Source organism: Anolis carolinensis, chromosome 1, assembly GCF_035594765.1.
Source record: "Anolis carolinensis isolate JA03-04 chromosome 1, rAnoCar3.1.pri, whole genome shotgun sequence".
NCBI classification, from domain to species: Eukaryota; Metazoa; Chordata; class Lepidosauria; order Squamata; family Dactyloidae; genus Anolis; species Anolis carolinensis.
In genome coordinates, this window is record NC_085841.1 from 106,579,717 (window position 1) to 106,596,960 (window position 17,244).

Here is a 17,244-nt window from a genome sequence, read left to right on the forward strand (position 1 = left end):
TTTTCTGTGTCAGGAGCAACCTGAGTCGCTTCTGGTGTAAGAGAATTGGCCGTCTGCAAGGACGTTGCCCAGGGGACGCCCGGATGTGTTGATGTTTTTACCATCCTTGTGGGAGGCTTCTCTCATGTCCCTGCATGGAGCTGGAGCTGATAGAGGGAGCTCATCCGTGCTCTCCCTGGGTGGGATTCGAACCTGGCAGCCTTCAGGTCAACAACCCAACCTTCAAGTTACAAGGCTTTAACCCACTACTCCACCGGGGGCTCCTATATCATGGGTTATTTATGTTGGAAGTTTTGCTGCAATTTTTAATCACGTTTTCTTTTTAGCAACATCTCAGGAAAACCCAAATATGTAAACAAAGTAGCATTAAAAATGCCAAAACTTGATTTCTGGTGTCCAGCCGTCTGACTTTATAAATAAAGTTTTTGTTTAGTTCTTACTGTAGATCAAAACCAAGTCTGTGAATGGATCTTTCTAAATCCAAGAGTGCTGTGGAGTTGGCTCTTGTCCAGGAACAGTAGCTTAATTGTCAGATCACTAGATAATAAAGATGGGAGCTGATGAATTCTTAAGAGAAGATGTTGCCTTGTATGCTGAAAGAATGAACTTCAGAGCAACAGGAGGATTATCACCATCTGTTTGCTTGATATATTCTTTTTTTTTTTAAAGAAACTATTAGAAGAAGATGTATGCTATCAGGCAATTCATGTGAAGGAATGTGAAGCTTGGTGGAGCTTAGCCATTAGTCTTGTGCATTTGTATAAAATGGCTACCCATTTCTGTTTGTTCCATTCATATGGCCCCGTTTCCATGTCCAGCCACTGCTTCCAAAACCAGCGCCCATCCGAATTAGCTCTTTCGTTTCACTAACCGAATATACAAATGCATTTGTCCCATTGGTGGCAATGGACGGACTGTCCAGGCTCCCCTTCTGCTCAGTTTTAGGGCTGGAGGGGTGAAAATCACCATACATGGAGGGCATATCTAACACTTTTAGCCCTCCAACTCTTACAAGGTTTGGGTCATCCCCTGAATTTTAGGGATTTTTTTCTTTCTATAAATAAAATCTTTAAAACATTCCCTCTTTCCCTACTGGTCCTGTCCTCTGAGATGTTTTACTCTCAATCTGCAGAGGAGACCTGAGCTTAAAGGCAGGGGCTTAAGGTACCACTGATTCTGAGAGGTCTCTCTCAATCTGCCTGCAGAGGAGACCTGAGGTTAAAAAATAAGTAGGCTGCAAGGCAGGCACTGAGGCAGGCAAGAGGCAACAAGTGTGGCAGGCAGAGGAATGAACAGCAGCAAAGTTAACGGTTTTGTGCTGTTTTCACTTTCATTTCACGGATTCATCCATGTGGGGAGGGGCCTGCCATACCGTGCAGTATGAATGAACGGTATGGTACAAAAGCACGAATGAGACATATGAAACAAATACCGGGCCCTACTCTATTAGCCATGCCTAAGGCATTGCATATTTCAAGAATACCAATGTTGTATCTACTTTTCCTGAGATCCTGACTTGCTAGGTTATATTCTTGGGCATCTTAAAAGATGATTATTTGATATTCTGTTTTAGGAACGAACCAACTTCAAATATGCTTTGCTGCATGAGGTGAACTTGGGAGACATTTATGTTGGGATCAGGGTAGCTCTTTGAAAGAACAGAAACCTGGGTATATTAAAAAAGGAATGTTAATTTGTTGCATTTTTACTTAAAGTTTTTTTTTCTTTTATGTACATTCTGTGCCACTGTGTCTCATTTCCTGAAATTGTGTTTTTCTATAAAAATTCACTCGAGCAGATCTTCTCCAGGAAAGTAGCATGCCTCAGATATACAATGTAACACAATTTTTGAACCTGTCATTTGAATGAATACACAACTCTATGTGTATTCAAAATAGCTGCACAAAATGCATGAAAAATCTAGCGTATGCTATTATTCACAGATGGAAACAAAATGGGTTTGACTGTCACAAATCAGATGCTTTCAAATCCCTCCCCCCCTCCCCCAACATACCCATGTACACTGCTGGTCCACCACTCTTCAACAGCATCCAAAGCTTAGTTCCTCAGTATTGCACTTTCCTTCTTGCTCTGTCTCATTCAGTGAATTGGCATCTAAGACTCCCAGGGTGCTTTCCAATCACTGTTTTTTTAAACTATAAACTGAAAGAGAATCAAAGATTTTTTTCATGGAGCATTCTGATCACAGCTGTTTTCTGTCCTACCATGGACAAAGATGCTGATTTGCTATATAATCAATTGGTTTCTTTTGATATGTGTAAAATTATGTAATAAAATTGGTATTTAGTCTAGTGTTAATTTTTTATAGTATCATGGTAGGTGACAGTAAATAATATAATAAAATTACATTTGCTTTGCTCTAAAATGTACTATTAAAATGGAATATTAATAGCAAAATTGAGCATTCATGTTGGTATAGGAAAGAAGTCAAATAGTCACCTAAGTGATGAAAGCTAAATTAGTTTTAATCCCTATTACTTTAGGTTAATGCACATACAATGATGTTGGTAACTGCTTGCATAGTTCAGGATAACTGCAGCTCTTTGTGAAATTACAGTTAATTGTTGACTCAAGTAGACTGAGAAGATGTAATTGGCCTTTTCCTCTTTGTGGTCTTTTGGCAGATTCATCTGTATATATTGAAAACTATTGGTTGATGTAATAAAGGGAATTTTTCTCAGCGGTCTCAAGTTTTATGAAGCAGTGCCACAATGATCATACTAATTCTGATTGTTAGCCATGTTGGCATGGGTTCAAACATCCTGTATACTATATGAGATGTAGGCAATCTTGTAGTTCCAACAAACAAGTTGGAAATAGCAGTGTATACCTGACATGTGATATCATTAGAAGCTTCTGATAAGATGTACTATTTTCTGTTGGAGTTTAATCAGACATCTCTAGGTGCATGACAGTAATCTAATATTCCATGTTGTCTTATAGTAGTTGGACTATAAAGATGTATTTTAGATATAGTATTTTTTAAACAGACCTTTTTTTTCCATATGGAAAACAAAGTTGTTAAAAGTACTTTAGTTTGAAAATTGACTTTCAGAATTGCATGGTGAGTTATTATTTGAAAGATACCCAAGGCTCCTTGCTGTGGTTCTGAACTATATTATGAAAAATATAGACTATTTCTTATTTATATGTCATAAAAGGAGTTTACTATGGTCTACATAGCCCCTGATAGCGTAGTGGATTAAACCGCTGAGCTGCTGAACTTGCTGACCGAAAGGTTGGCTGTTCAAATCTGAGGAATGGGCTAAGCTCCCGCTGTTAGCCCCTGCTTCTGCCAACCTAGCAGTTCAAAAACATGGAAATGTGAGTAGATTAATAGGTACAGCACTGTTGGGAAGGTAATGGCGCTCCATGCAGTCATGCCGGCCACATGACCTTGGAGGTGTCTACAGACGATGCCTTCTCTTTGGCTTAGAAATGGAGAAGAGTACCAACTAGAGTTGGACACGACTAGACTTAATGTCAGGGGAAACCTTTACCGTTACCTACACAGTATACAGGATATTGTTTAACACATATGTGGTTAGTTTTCTGGAAATTATTATTACCCGATATAATTTCATACTGAATTTCATCAGAACAGTTTCAGGACAGCTGTATTTGTTAGTGTTGTGATTATTTTTTTCATCCTTTTCTATGTTGTTAAAGAGATTAGTATGATTCATTGGAGTGTTGATAGCTGAGTATCATGGCTTTGCCATCTTAATTAATGTTAATCATACTTTTTGACACTTAAATGATTTCCATGTCTTTGTGTGAAAAGAATGAAGACTGTGAAAACGTGAATGACTTCACTATTGGGGAAATCATTTAGTTTCTGCAGACTTATGCCATATGCTATTTTTCATACATAAAATATTGTGCCAGTCTTGGAAGAATTCTATCACGTCTTAATTCAAAGTTTCAGATAGAATAGACTGGCTGAATCAAAGGAATTTAAATAAGTGTTTACTTACTATTAAGAAATTAATTGACATCTTCTTCCTTCATTGGAGGCTTCTTTTAACAATTCTTCGTGAATACCTGACCAATTTCGGACACTTATTTGTGTGCTCATAATATGGTTATCTTCTCTTTTACCTTTTACCTTATTTTCCAAATAGATTTATTGAAATTAAGAAGGATTTAAGAAACTTATGTGGATTTGTTGTTCTATAATGGTTAAAAAAATACAATATCCAAAATTATATTTCTCAAGTTTTGGAAGATGCATTTCTACGTCACCATGAAGTCCATGTACTGAATTTCAGTTGTTCATTCTCAAAGAAAATGCCTAACAAGCAACAGCTGCGGAGAACTGTACATTTTCTTCTGAAATCACTTTCCTCTCGACTTCTCAGAGTGATAGATAAAAAGGTTTAAATAAAAGAACAGAATCCAGCTCATTTGACTTAGGTGGGAAAAAATACTGGCATAGTTTGCTAGCCAAGGCTTTTTCTTTTCTTGCTACCAGTTGTACTGGAATGTACAAAAGACTTACCGTATATACTTGAATATAAGACGAGTTTTCAGCCCTTTTTTAAGGCTGAAAAATGCATCCTCGGCTTATACTCGGGTGAGGGTTCTGGTGGGAAGGCATGGGGCTGAAAGAAGGTCTTCTTTCAGTCCCATGCCTTCTGTCCAGGACTCTCACCTCCCTGCTCAGCCACCTAGCTCTCCTTTCTTTCCTCCTCCCTTGCCCCGCGCATGCCTTTTCCTCCATCTGCTGCCCAGGATCTGAGGTCTAGAGGCAAATCCCACCCTTGCCTGCTTTCTTTCCTTACTTCCTGCTTGGGAGATCTGTTCCATTGCTTCCCTGTCTGGTTTGGCTTTCCCAGTCCTTGCTGGGAGATCTGCTCCGTTGCTTCCCTCTCTGGTCTAGCTTCCTCTAGCTGTCTCTCTTTCTCCTTTCCTCCCTCCTTGATTCCTTGCTAATGTCTTGGCTGGGAGATATACTCCCTTGTATCTCTGTCTGGTCTGGCTTTTCCTGTCTTCCTCCCTCCCTCCCTCATTGATTCCTGGCTTCAGTCCTGGCTGGGAGATCAGCTTCATTGCTTCCCCTTTCTGGTCTGGCTTCCTCTCCCTCCCTCCCTCCCTCCCTCCCCCTCCCTCCTTGATTCCTGGCTTCAGTCCTGGCTGGGAGATCTGCTCTGTTGCTTCCCCTCTTTGGTCTGGCTTCCCCCCTCTTTCTCCTTCCTTCCTATCTTATTTTACTCTATTTATTGTTGTTGTTGTTGTTACATTTTATTTTATTTTATCATTATTATTATTACATTTATTATTTCACTCTATCATTATTATTACAGTAAAACCCCGCTTTTCTGAACCCCGCTTGTCCGAGCCTCCATGCAATCTGAGCGGGTGTACGGGGAAGGCCGCAAAGGCCCTCCCTGTTCACTTGCTTGCTGGCGTGCGTGTTGCTAGGTAGATAGCAAGCTACCTAGCAACACGCAGGGGGCACCTCCCAAGGAGCGAGTGCCCCCTGCGTGTTGCTAGGTAGCTTACTATCTACCTAGCCAGACGCACGGCCGGCTCCTTCGCCACGCCAGGCGCTGGTGCTGCCGGCCCCCGGTGTGACGAAGGAGCCGAGTCACGGGTGGGCAGGTGAATGGGGAGGGCTTTTGCGGCCCTCCCGCTTCACCTGATCAATGGCTGGCCCAAAAGGGAGAAGTTTCCTCTCCGTTCGGCGGGTGCTTGGACCCAGAGAAGTGGCAAGCTTCCCTGGATCCAAACCGTGGCCATGGAGGCTACCTCTCCGTTCGGCCGCAGCTTGGATCCAGGGGAGCTTGCCGCTCCTCTGGATCCAAACCTCGGCCGAACAGAGAGGAAGCCTGGTAATCCGAGTGATCCGGGTTGACCGAGCTGAGGTTCGCCCGTTTAACTCGGACTACCGGGGTTCTACTGTACATTTATTATTTTACTTCATCATCATCATTATTATTACATTTATTATTTTACTCCATCATTATTATTACATTTATGATTTTACTCTATCACTATTATTACATTTAGTATTTTGCTCTATTATTATTATTACATTTAGTATTTTCCTCTATCTGAATGACCAGTGCTCTTAAAATTAGAATAAAAAAATTAAAATACATCCCAGAACCCTCTCAAATCATTGCGCTCTGGAATGCACAATTCAAGGGACTAAAAACAACTTCAGATGGAGACTTAATGAAAATTTGCTGAAAAAAGAAAAGGACATAGAAAAAAACAGGATGATACTAAAAGAATATTTGGACATTAATAAAGGAGATGAGACCACTAAAGAAATACAATGGGACGTGATGAAGGCAGTTATGAGAGGATACCTCATACAACAAAATAGAATAAAAAATAAAAACAGAAATAAATAAATGAAAGAAATACTTGATCAAATCAACCAAAAAGAAGAATTATTAAAAAAACACCCATCAAATAAGAAGATAGTAATGGACTTAGAAATACTTAGGAAACAGTTACAGATATTGCAGACAGAAAAATTAGAGACACAATTGAAATTTACCAAACAAAATTACTTCCAAAATGCAAACAAGACAGGGAAATGGTTAGCTAAAAAACTAAAGGAGAGAAAACAGAAGACATACATAACTAAAATACAACAAGAGGGGATAACATACATAGAGGAGAATAAAATCTCTGAACAATTGTACAATTTTAGAAGGCTCTATACAGGAGAGAGGAAATCCTGGAAGAACAGATATTGGAATATTTATGCAATTTAAAATTACCAAGAGTGACAGACATAGAAAGAAAAGCTTTAAATAATACAATAACAACTTATGAAATAGAGAATGCCATTAACAAACTAAAAAACAATAAAGCACCCGGACCAGATGGCTTCACCGCTACCTTTTACAAAACTTTCAAAGACGAATTAGGACCGTTATTGAAAACACATTAAACAATAAATTAGAAAATAGAACACTTCCAAAATCATGGGAAGCTGCCAATATCACTTTTATACATAAAGAAAATACTGTCTCGGCAGAAATAAAAAATTACAAATCAATTTCTTTGCTTAACCACGACTACAAAATTTTCACAGTAATCATGGCAGAAAGATTGAAAACTTTCATGACGAACTGGATAACTGAGGAGCAAACGGGCTTCCTGCCCAACAGGCAAATTAATGACAACATTAGAATTCTGATCGATACAATTGAATACTATGAGAGTCACAATGAAAAACAATTAGCATTGCTATTTATTGACGCAGAGAAGGCTTTTGATAAAATTAATTGGAATTACCTAAAGTTGTTGCTAAAGGAATTAGATATAGGATTCAAATTTATAAATTCGATAGAAGCCATAGACAGGAATCAAGGGACAACATTAATAATAAATGGCCAGGAAAATAGGAAGAATATACAAATCGAAAGAGGAACGAGACAAGGATGTCCCTTGTCGCCACTTCTTTTCATCTTGATTATGGAAACTTTGGTAAGAACAATAAATGAAGACAAAAGTCTCAAAGGGTTAAAATTAGAAAACATAACTTCAAATTAAGAGTCTATGCCGATGATGTAGTATGCATCATCGAAAACCCAAAAGACAGCACAAACAATTGGATAGATAAAATAGAAAAATTCGGAAAAGTAGCCGGTTTTAAATTAAATAAACAAAAAATGAAAATCTTAACAAAAAACATAGATGGGAACACAAAAGAATTGATACAGCTCAAAACAGGAATAAAAATAGAAAATAAAATAAAATACCTAGGAGTGATATTAACATCAAGTAATGCTAAACTATTAAAAAATAATTATGAACAACTCTGGCTGAAAATAAAAAGAAATCTGGAAAGATGGAAATACCAAAATTTTTCGATACTAGGATGAATAGCAATTATAAAAATGTCAATCTTGCCACAGATACTTTTCCAGACAATCCCAATAATTAGAAATAATTTTCTCTTTAAAAAACGGAATAGGGAAATTACAAAATTTATCTGGAAAAATAAAAAACCAAGAATAAGGCTGAAAATATTAAGACGATAAAAAAGTGGAGGGCTAGGTTTCCCTGATTTTCAAGTATACTACGAAGCCTGCAGTTTGTCCTGGGCCAAGGAATGGGCCACACTTAAGCATGTTAAATTGTTAGAACTGGAAGTCCATGACTTGCGCTCAGGATGGCACAATTATTTATGATATAACAAAAGAAAAACTGAGAAAAATGTTGGCAATCATTATATCCAGGCATCTATAATCAGAGTGTGGGAAAAATACAAAGATAGGCTTTACTCAAAGACCCCATGCTGGATATCCCCGATAGAAGTTAAACATAAGAGAGAACTAGTGACAGAAAATTGGCTTACATACAAACAAATTCTCAAAAAATTGGACAATCACGATTATAACATAAAGACCCATGACGAACTTTAAAAAGAATTCCCAAAAATAACCTGGTTCCAATATTATCAAATAACACAATGCTACAAAATCAAGGCCCCTGGGAAATTATAATGCAAAAAGGGGGAAAAAATCATCAAGATACTTTTATCAGTTGTTATTACAATAGTCAACTGAGGAGGAACAAATTAAAAATTGCCAGCTAAAGTGGGCCCAAGACATTGGACACAGTATAACCACCAATCAGTGGGAAGATATCTGGAATAAAAAATAAAATATACCTCAGCCACAGAAATTCAAGAAAACTGGTACAGTAGAGTCTCACTTATCCAAGCTAAACGGGCCAGCAGAAGCTTGGACAAGCGAATATCTTGGATAATGAGGAGGAATTAAGGAAAAGCCTATTAAACATCAAATTAGGTTATGATTTTACAAATTAAGCACCAAAACATCATGTTTTACAACAAATTTGACAGAAAAAGTAGTTCAATACGCAGTAATGTTATGTTGTAATTACTGTATTTACGAATTTAGCACCAAAATATCACGATATATTGAAAACATCAACTACAAAAATGGCTTGGATAATCCAGAACCTTGGATAAGAGAGGCTTGGATAAGTGAGACTACTGTATAAGATGTTTTTCAGATGGTACTACACCCCTGCTAAATTAGCTAATTTTAGCAAGCACATCTCGAACAAATACTGGAAATGCAATAAGGAAGTAGGCACCTTCTACCATCAATGGTGGAAATGTAAAAAAAATTAAAGAATACTGGAACAATGTTCACAATGCAACACAAACAATATTAAGAACCAAGTTCCCTTTATCACCTGAAACATATCTGCTAGGCATACCAAATGTAAAATCGAATAAGAACCAAGATAAACTGCTCTTTCTTATTGGAACTGCGGCAAGACTTGTATTAGCCAGAGTATGGAAGCAAAAGGAGGTACCTACTATTAATGACTGGATCTTAAAATTGTTTGACATAATCCAAATGGACATCTTGACTCAGAGACTAAGAGACGTCAAGGAAAAAACAGACTGGTCGGGCTTCAGAGATGGACACAAAGTAACAATAGACTTATCTGATGTATGAAAACACATCTAAATATTAGGACTGTTAATACCGGATAAGAAAATCGACAATGGCAATGTAAAATCCTCAAGAGTACAATGGGGAGTCACCCCCTTTTTAATTTTTTTCTTTTTTTTCTCCTCTTTATCACTCTCTCATTTCCCCCCACTTTTTCTTACTATCTTTACGGTATTTGTTTTCCTCTCTTTCACTGTATTTATAGCTAATAACACAATACAAATTAATTTAAAAATTATTATTACATTTACTATTTTACTTTATCATTATTACATTTATTATTTTACTCTATTATTGTTGTTCTTACATTTATTATTTTACTCTATTATTATTGGAAGGATACATAAGCACATTTACATTGAAGAAGGTTAGAATAATTTAATCAGTGTTGGACTGTCTTATTGTGATGTCTTCCTATCCCCTGCTTATTTCCTGCTTTGCTGTTCTTGGGTGCAATGTTCCATTGGCTCCTGTTTTGGGGGAGGAGCTTGGGACTCCCCTGTAGGTTTGGATGGGATGGTTCAGCCTGAGAGCTAATCTCTAGAGGCCTTTTCCCCCTACATTTGGCATTCCAGAGAAAAACCTCTTAGAGATAGGTCTTAGAATTTGGTCTGGGTTCTTTGACCTGGCAAATTCAAACAGGCAACATAAATCACGTACTTACCTGATAGTGAAGTACTTACCATATGTACTTACCACATAGGTCATAATTTAGGTACTTACCATATAGTTATTATACCTCATAGTTTACCTCATAGCTTATGTACTTACTTTATAGTTTACCTCACAGACATTATAGATAGTTCACCATAGCTGGTACTTACCACATAGGTCATAGTTTAGGTACTTACCTCACCTCACAGCCTAGTACCTACCTTTCCTCATAGCTTGTGTGTTTATCCTTTATAGTCTTTATAGCATTCATTCTCAATCAATATAGTTTTATTTCTTTATAATTTCAGCGATTTTATCTCATATTATTTCTAATACAGTAAAAGGACTGTTTCCTGTGTTCAATAAACATATTTCTGGTTATCTTTAACCAGCTTCAAGAGTGTTTACTTTGGGGTTTGAGGTATAATTAAAGGGTAAACCGAATGCCGCTTGGGTAGCCAGACCTATAGATAGCAATTTTCCCCAGCGTGCCTTTACACTTATCTTAAATTACAGTTTTATGTAAATATTTAAAAAATTAACCTACTGATGCCTCAATTAATGCAATTTTATTGGTATCTATTTTTATTTTTATTTTTGAAATTTACCAGTAGCTGCTGCATTTCTCACCCTTGGCTTATACTCGAATCAATAAGTTTTCCCAGTTTTTTTAAATAATAGATTTTATTAAGAGAAGAGAGTATTTTGTATACATAAAAGTAGGGGAACAATATAGGTATAAGAAAGTAGGAAAAGAGAGAAGAGAAAAAGGGAAAAAAGAGGGTTATTTGGTGGCTTCCGTTCTTCCCAGTTTTTTGAGGTAACATTAGGTGCCTCGCCTTATAGTCGGGTTGGCTTATACTCAAGTATATATGGTACTTATTTATTGCATTATAATATGGCCAGAAGAGAAAGAGGAAGAAGAAAACAAAATCACAGGAGTCTCCTCTGCCTTCTACAAACTGCTGTGCAAGTGAAAGTTGTCTTCACTTCGAAGCTCACTGGCAAGCACAAGGGATTTGGGAAATATGAAGAATTTTGTGTTGGGCAGATATAAGATACATTTTTTTTAAAAAAGATTAATACCTAGTATTCTGTTCTAAACTTCATAGTATGAATCTGATCATCAGGTTTTAAGAAGCAATGTTACCCCCAGAGATCTAAAAATGACAATTTCCTGCCCTCTTTGAAGTCTTTCCACTCTTGACGTGTATTCATTATTGTTGGAATGTCCTTTTGGAACTTCTAGGAATACCATATCTCACTCTTTTGTCAGTTTTCCAGGGAATCTTTGGTTTAACTCCTTTACCCACTTCCTAACTGAAATGAAGTCAAAGCCCAAGGAATGACACTTGTTTACGTTCACCCCATGTCACATTCACTTCTAGTTCCCACTGTGTAAATAGCTATTGTAAGCTCTTTAGAATGTGGACCTGTATTTTTCCTTGAACTTTCTCTTTCAGTATATAATAAAACTAAGAAGGATGATCTTTTTCTGATAGTTGTATAGAAGGCAGAGGATGTTGGTAAAAAACCTGAGTTATTTAGATTCCCTTGATTCTTTAATTTGTTACATTGAGTGCATTACAGTGACTATCAGCTGTAATTCAGAATGGAAAGTCTGTTTATATATTTGATGAAGGAACTGGCAAAACAATCTTTATTCCTTGCCTAAGAAAACCCTATGGAATATATATAGTCATCATAGATTGACAGGCAACTACATACACTCAGACATGCCTTCAAGTGACTTTTTGACTTATGAATTTCATAGCCGAGGAACACTTAGAGGGGGTTTTGCCATTGCCTTTCTCTGAAATATATCCTGCAGCTACTGGTAGTTATTGGCAGTCTCTTATCTAATCTAATCTAAATCTAATCTAAATCTAATCTATCTAAATCCATAATAAAAGTGAAAACCCGTATGTGTGTATGTGGCACAGGTGTCTGCTCACACAGACAGCCTCTGGCCTCCACAAACAGGCTACACTTCTCACTCCTGAGAAACTAGCAAGCCACTCCCTTGCACTGACATTAAGGTTACAGCGAGCACCATGAACATGTAGGCCAAATGCTGCCAATGTCCTCCCCAAGCACTACGGCCCACCACCCAAGGAATGCTTTCATTTGGGGACCATTTCATCCTAGATTTTGCTTTTTCTTCTACCACAGGCAGGCACCCCAGGGTTCTCGATTGCTGTGGAATTTGCATGGCCCCGCCTCCTGCCCTTCCCTTTCAAATCTGTCTGCAGAACAAACACAGCACAACTACACTTACTGGAGGAGTTTGGGGGATTGACTCCACATGGTGGAAGTTGTAGTTCACCCTGCATCAAGTCAGAGCACTGTGACTCCTACTGGGGAATGTAGAGGAGTTGTAGTTCACCTACACCCAGAACACTATGAACCCAAACAACGATGTCTCTTGGCCAAACTTGCCATGCAGACCCGATATGCCCAGATTTGAATACTGGTGGGTTTGGAGGGGAATTGGCTTGGACATTTGGAAGTAGTAGGTACTGGAATTTATAGTTCACCTGCAATTGAATCCTACCCATGATGGACCAGGACCAAACTTGGCACACGGAATCCCTATAACCAATATAACATATTGGACAAGTTTGGGGAAAAGGGAGTTATAGTTCATCTGCATCCAGAGAAACAGGGACCCCCACTGACAATGGACCAGGACCAAAATTCGCACAGAGAAGCCTCATGACCAACTGAACATACTGCAGGTGTTTGTGGGAAGGGGCCTTGATTCTGGGAGTTGTAGTTCACCTGCATCCAAAGTCCACTGAACCCAGCCAATCATGGATCTGGACCGCACTTGGTACACAGACCCAAAATGGCCAACTTTGAATACTGGCAGGGTTTGGGGAGGATTGACCCATGATTCTGGGAATTGTAGTTCACCCACTCCAAACAGAATACATAACATTCAAAAACAAATAATGCCTTTTTCAAATAACCTGGGCATCGCCCGGTCCCCAAGCTAGTATAAATATAAACCATGGCTGACCTTGCCCAGTTTGCAAAATAAAACAAGATCTGTTGCTTTAGCAGTGTTTTAGGCCTGTATAAATGGAGAAGTGATACTGCATCATTTTATGGGATTTGTACATGAAGTGCCTCTTTCAGGTAGCCTCCAGGTGTTGCTTAGTAGCCTGTGGAAATTCTTGAAATTGGTTTTAGCTTTACTAAAAAGACTGATGTCTGTGCTGCTTTTCTGATGTACACATCATTATAAATTATCTCATCATTCTTTAAAAAGCACTATTGATATTTTGACAATTTCAAAATTGGCTTAATCCAGACTCAGTTTACAGCGTTTAGCCAAAAATTGATGTGAAATCTGGCTTGTGAATCGTGTTCTGGATTGGATTCCTCACAGGCAATTGGTTTTGTCACTGTTGATAGCCCAAGCCATCTGCTTAGTGCGTATCTGCTGCTTGATTGTGTATGGAATCTATTTGTGTAAATTAATGAAAATGTTCACTTCTGAAAATCAGCTCTTGATCCATGCGAAGACATCCCCAAAGGCAGCTACGGAAGAACAGAGCACCATGCTGACACATGGAGTTCCATATGTCCTGGCGAGCTATGGGAGCTCCACGCATGCTTAGAATTCTTGCCCAGGGCTTTCAAATTGTGAATGAGCAAACTTCTATAAATTATATTGTGTCCACAAAAAATCATAAGACCAAAGCAGTTGTACCTTTTTTTCCTTTTCTCTCTACAGTTGTTTGAGTTGCTAGGACCAGAAGGATTTGAACTCATAGAGAAGCTTCTACAGAATAGAGCTATGATTCTAGAGAGATCTTATTCTGGACCAAATGATAAGCTGCAATCCTTGCAAGGTAAAGTTTTATTGGCTAGAGTTTCCCGTTGTTGTATGACTCGATTCCTGTTTAAGGTTTTAGAGCATTTGTTATTACAATACTTTTATCTTGTTTTAGAAAATAGTTTGTCTGATCATAGTTTACTTAATTAATTGCTTTGATTTTCTTTTGAGAACTGAGCTTTCTAAATACTCAGAATGTAAGTGCTATCTCATGGGAAGCTATCTCATACCAAAGTTAATTATTGGTTCATTTATACCAGGTCTGTGGCCTCCCTGGGTTCCCATTGTGGCCCCACTCACAATTTTATGCCATCCCACCAATTTTTAACTCTTCTAGTCTAGGCTTTCTCCCTATCTAAAGGGTGAGTGAAAAGTCACAAATGTGTCTGATGTTTTTATAACTTTTTGAACATTTTGTTTGAAAAGATTTTTGCACATATTGTAATTTTTCTGTATATACGCTATATGATGTTATGGTGTTGTAATTAAAAACAAAACATTAAGGAATTATTAAAGGCATTAAAACCCCTTTGTGACCTTTTGGCCATGCTGTATCTTAGTCCTTCATGAGTCTAAAATGACTCATGAAAACTGGCAAAATTATCCTCAGTGGGTTTTTTCTCGATCAAATCTCTCAGATGCTTTTGGCTTTGAAAATTTTATATAACATGGAGGCTATTAGTCAGTTTTCAGATTCTTGTATTTTAAAATCTGTATTCGGATACAACATTAACGAGGCATTCATGACCCTCCTCTATATGTTGCTGAACTACAACTTCCAGCACCAGTGATTATTGACCATGTTGACTGGACTGTAATGTTTGACTTCACCAACATTTTGGGACCACAGGATCCCCAACCTAGATAGAGGTAAATATCTAAGGGGAAGTTTGCTTTAAGAACATACTTAAGGGAGTAGAAGAGCAATGGACAACGTTTAGTACTACAGAGCTTGTTAGATTGCAGTTCCCATCATGTATTGGCTAAAGGTAAGCTGCTGTAGTTTCTAGTAACATTTTATGGGCCACATGTTGCCTTTTCTTGGAGTAGTATGGAATACTATTTAACTATGTATTATTGAATACCAGTTGGCTTGCCTGTAACCATTTTTCTTTCTAAGGAACAATTTTTCTGTATGTTGGTGATGGATTGTCTTTTTCCTATGCTGTTGTGTATGAAAATGTTTTGTTCTGTGAATGTCTTTGTTTTATTAAATTACAGTGTAACTATCTGAAATCTGAATGTGTACTACTTAAATTTTTCATAGGAAATAGCATTTTTTAAATTTTGTGGACAACTTTGAAAATTTTGCTATGATTCACATTCACAGATAGTAGGGATCTACAGATAGCTGTACTTTTTCCCCTCTTGCAGAACAGTGCAAAAGATTTGCTGGAGAAAACAGTAAACCCAATTATGGCTGCCAAGTCACAATTCAGTCTGAACAGGAGAAACAGTTATTGAAACTATACCGTCGTGAAGAAAAACGGAGTGCTAGGCGAGAAAAACGAACAGGAGATGATGGAGATGTTTTTGTAGATGGAGGAATGTGCTTCGACCCCAAGGAGCTGCGAATGCAAAGGTAAAAATATCATTGGTTGAAAAATGTTCTTGTGAACTTGGTTTGTGGCAAATATGTATTTTCTCTTATCCCAGTTATAATTGTTAATTATAGTTTTAAGTTCTTATATTTCATTAAAACTCTAACAATTTTATGAGAATGCTACCTTTTTAAACAATAAAATAGGAAGAAACACAATCTACTTCCTTAAGTTTTTGCAATCTATCCAACACAGGTTAGACATTCAGATGTTGGAAGTAACTTGTCATTTTAGTTAAGAGTGTAGTCATTGTACTGAAGCAGATTTCTTCTTTTGAGATTGTTCTGGACTTATCCATATTACTGCACTATAGTGATATGGACAGAAAGATCTACAAAGGTTGTTAAAGTTCTTACTGATTTTCAAAGTGGAATGTGTGCAAGCACATGCTCTAGTGTCTTAAGTATAGAATGGTGACTAGTGGATGAATGTTGTGAAGAGTAGTAGAAACCCTCCACCATAAAAATTCAATCATCCCTCAGTTTCCCCCATCAACAAAGTCAGGCTGGAGCTCATGTTTGTAAGTTTAACTCATGATACCAATGAAAGAGGATAGTTTTTTTTAGAATGGATGACTCTTTGTCCCTCTACGCATTTTAAAATTTAACTCCAGCCAGCAACATAAGCAGTTGTCAAGATTTGTGGGAGTTGCAGTCGAGAACATCTGGAGGGACAAAACATATTCACCCCTTCCTCCCTTGAGAAAAAACTTCAGTTTCCTGGTAGAAAATAGATACACTCCCCTTCTCTTTGCTCCTTTGATTATGTATGGTGATATTCTACCCTTTCGTGAAAAAGGTGATATAAATAAACTACCCCCTCATCATAGAGGTCAGTCAGAAGAGGCAGAAAGAGGTATGTGAAAGTGGTTGAGGGTCTTTTATTCTATCCATTGGTCCATTGTGTGCGTCTTTTGTTTCTACAACTCTAAAATGGGAATACTTTCTGGTTTTGTTTGACATATTGTTTTCTATTTGAAATATTATTTAAAATATACCGTATATTTTAGTTTTTTCTTCGTGTACTCTGTGAATGCACACTAATGGAGGAGAGACTGCGCCTGCGCAGGTTCCAACGGAAACTCTTCCCAAGCTAAAGTTTAAATTTTGGTGGTAGCCACGCCCCCGTCCCCAGAGGGCATATAAGGCGGCCCTGGGCGCCCGCTCTCCAGTTCCTTTTTTTCCGCCGCAAGGTTCACTTCGGATTCTCATGTCTACTACTCGCTTCAAACGCTGCACTCAGTGTGCCGCTAAAATTCCTGACTCCGACGGCCACGCCAAGTGCCTCTTCTGTCTGGGAGAGGCCCATGTCGTCGGTACCTGCCGTTTTTGCCTAGCCCTAACGGCTCAAGCAAGGAAAAATAGAGCCGCGAGACTCAGAGCAGCGCTCTACGAGAAGTCGCTCGCCCCTGAGCCCACTCCGTCGACATCGGGCACGTCGTCGACGCCGAACCTGAGACCGATGTCGGCACCGGCTGCTAAGGCCTCTTCAGTTTCGTCAAGGGCGTCTAGGGCCTCCAAAACAGCTAAGCCCGTCAAACCGCCGTGCACGCTCACCACGGTCACCATGTCGACTCGTTCTGGCAGACTTGGCCCCTCCTCGACGTCGAGCTCGGTGGCCTCCGTGTCTTCGATTCGGTCCCACCTTGGGTCTCCTCCATCAACCT

At 38.4% G+C, this 17,244-nt stretch overlaps 1 protein-coding gene across 1 annotated transcript in view; it reads left to right on the plus strand.

The window, feature by feature from the left end:
• The window catches only part of ascc3 (activating signal cointegrator 1 complex subunit 3), a 370,189-nt gene that overhangs the window by 19,868 nt on the left and 333,077 nt on the right, over window positions 1-17,244 (plus strand). The window contains exons 5-6 of the mRNA XM_003215509.4: window positions 13,876-13,993; window positions 15,352-15,559. Coding sequence (XP_003215557.2) covers window positions 13,876-13,993; window positions 15,352-15,559 — 326 coding nt within the window. The remainder of the gene's footprint in view (window positions 1-13,875; window positions 13,994-15,351; window positions 15,560-17,244) is intronic.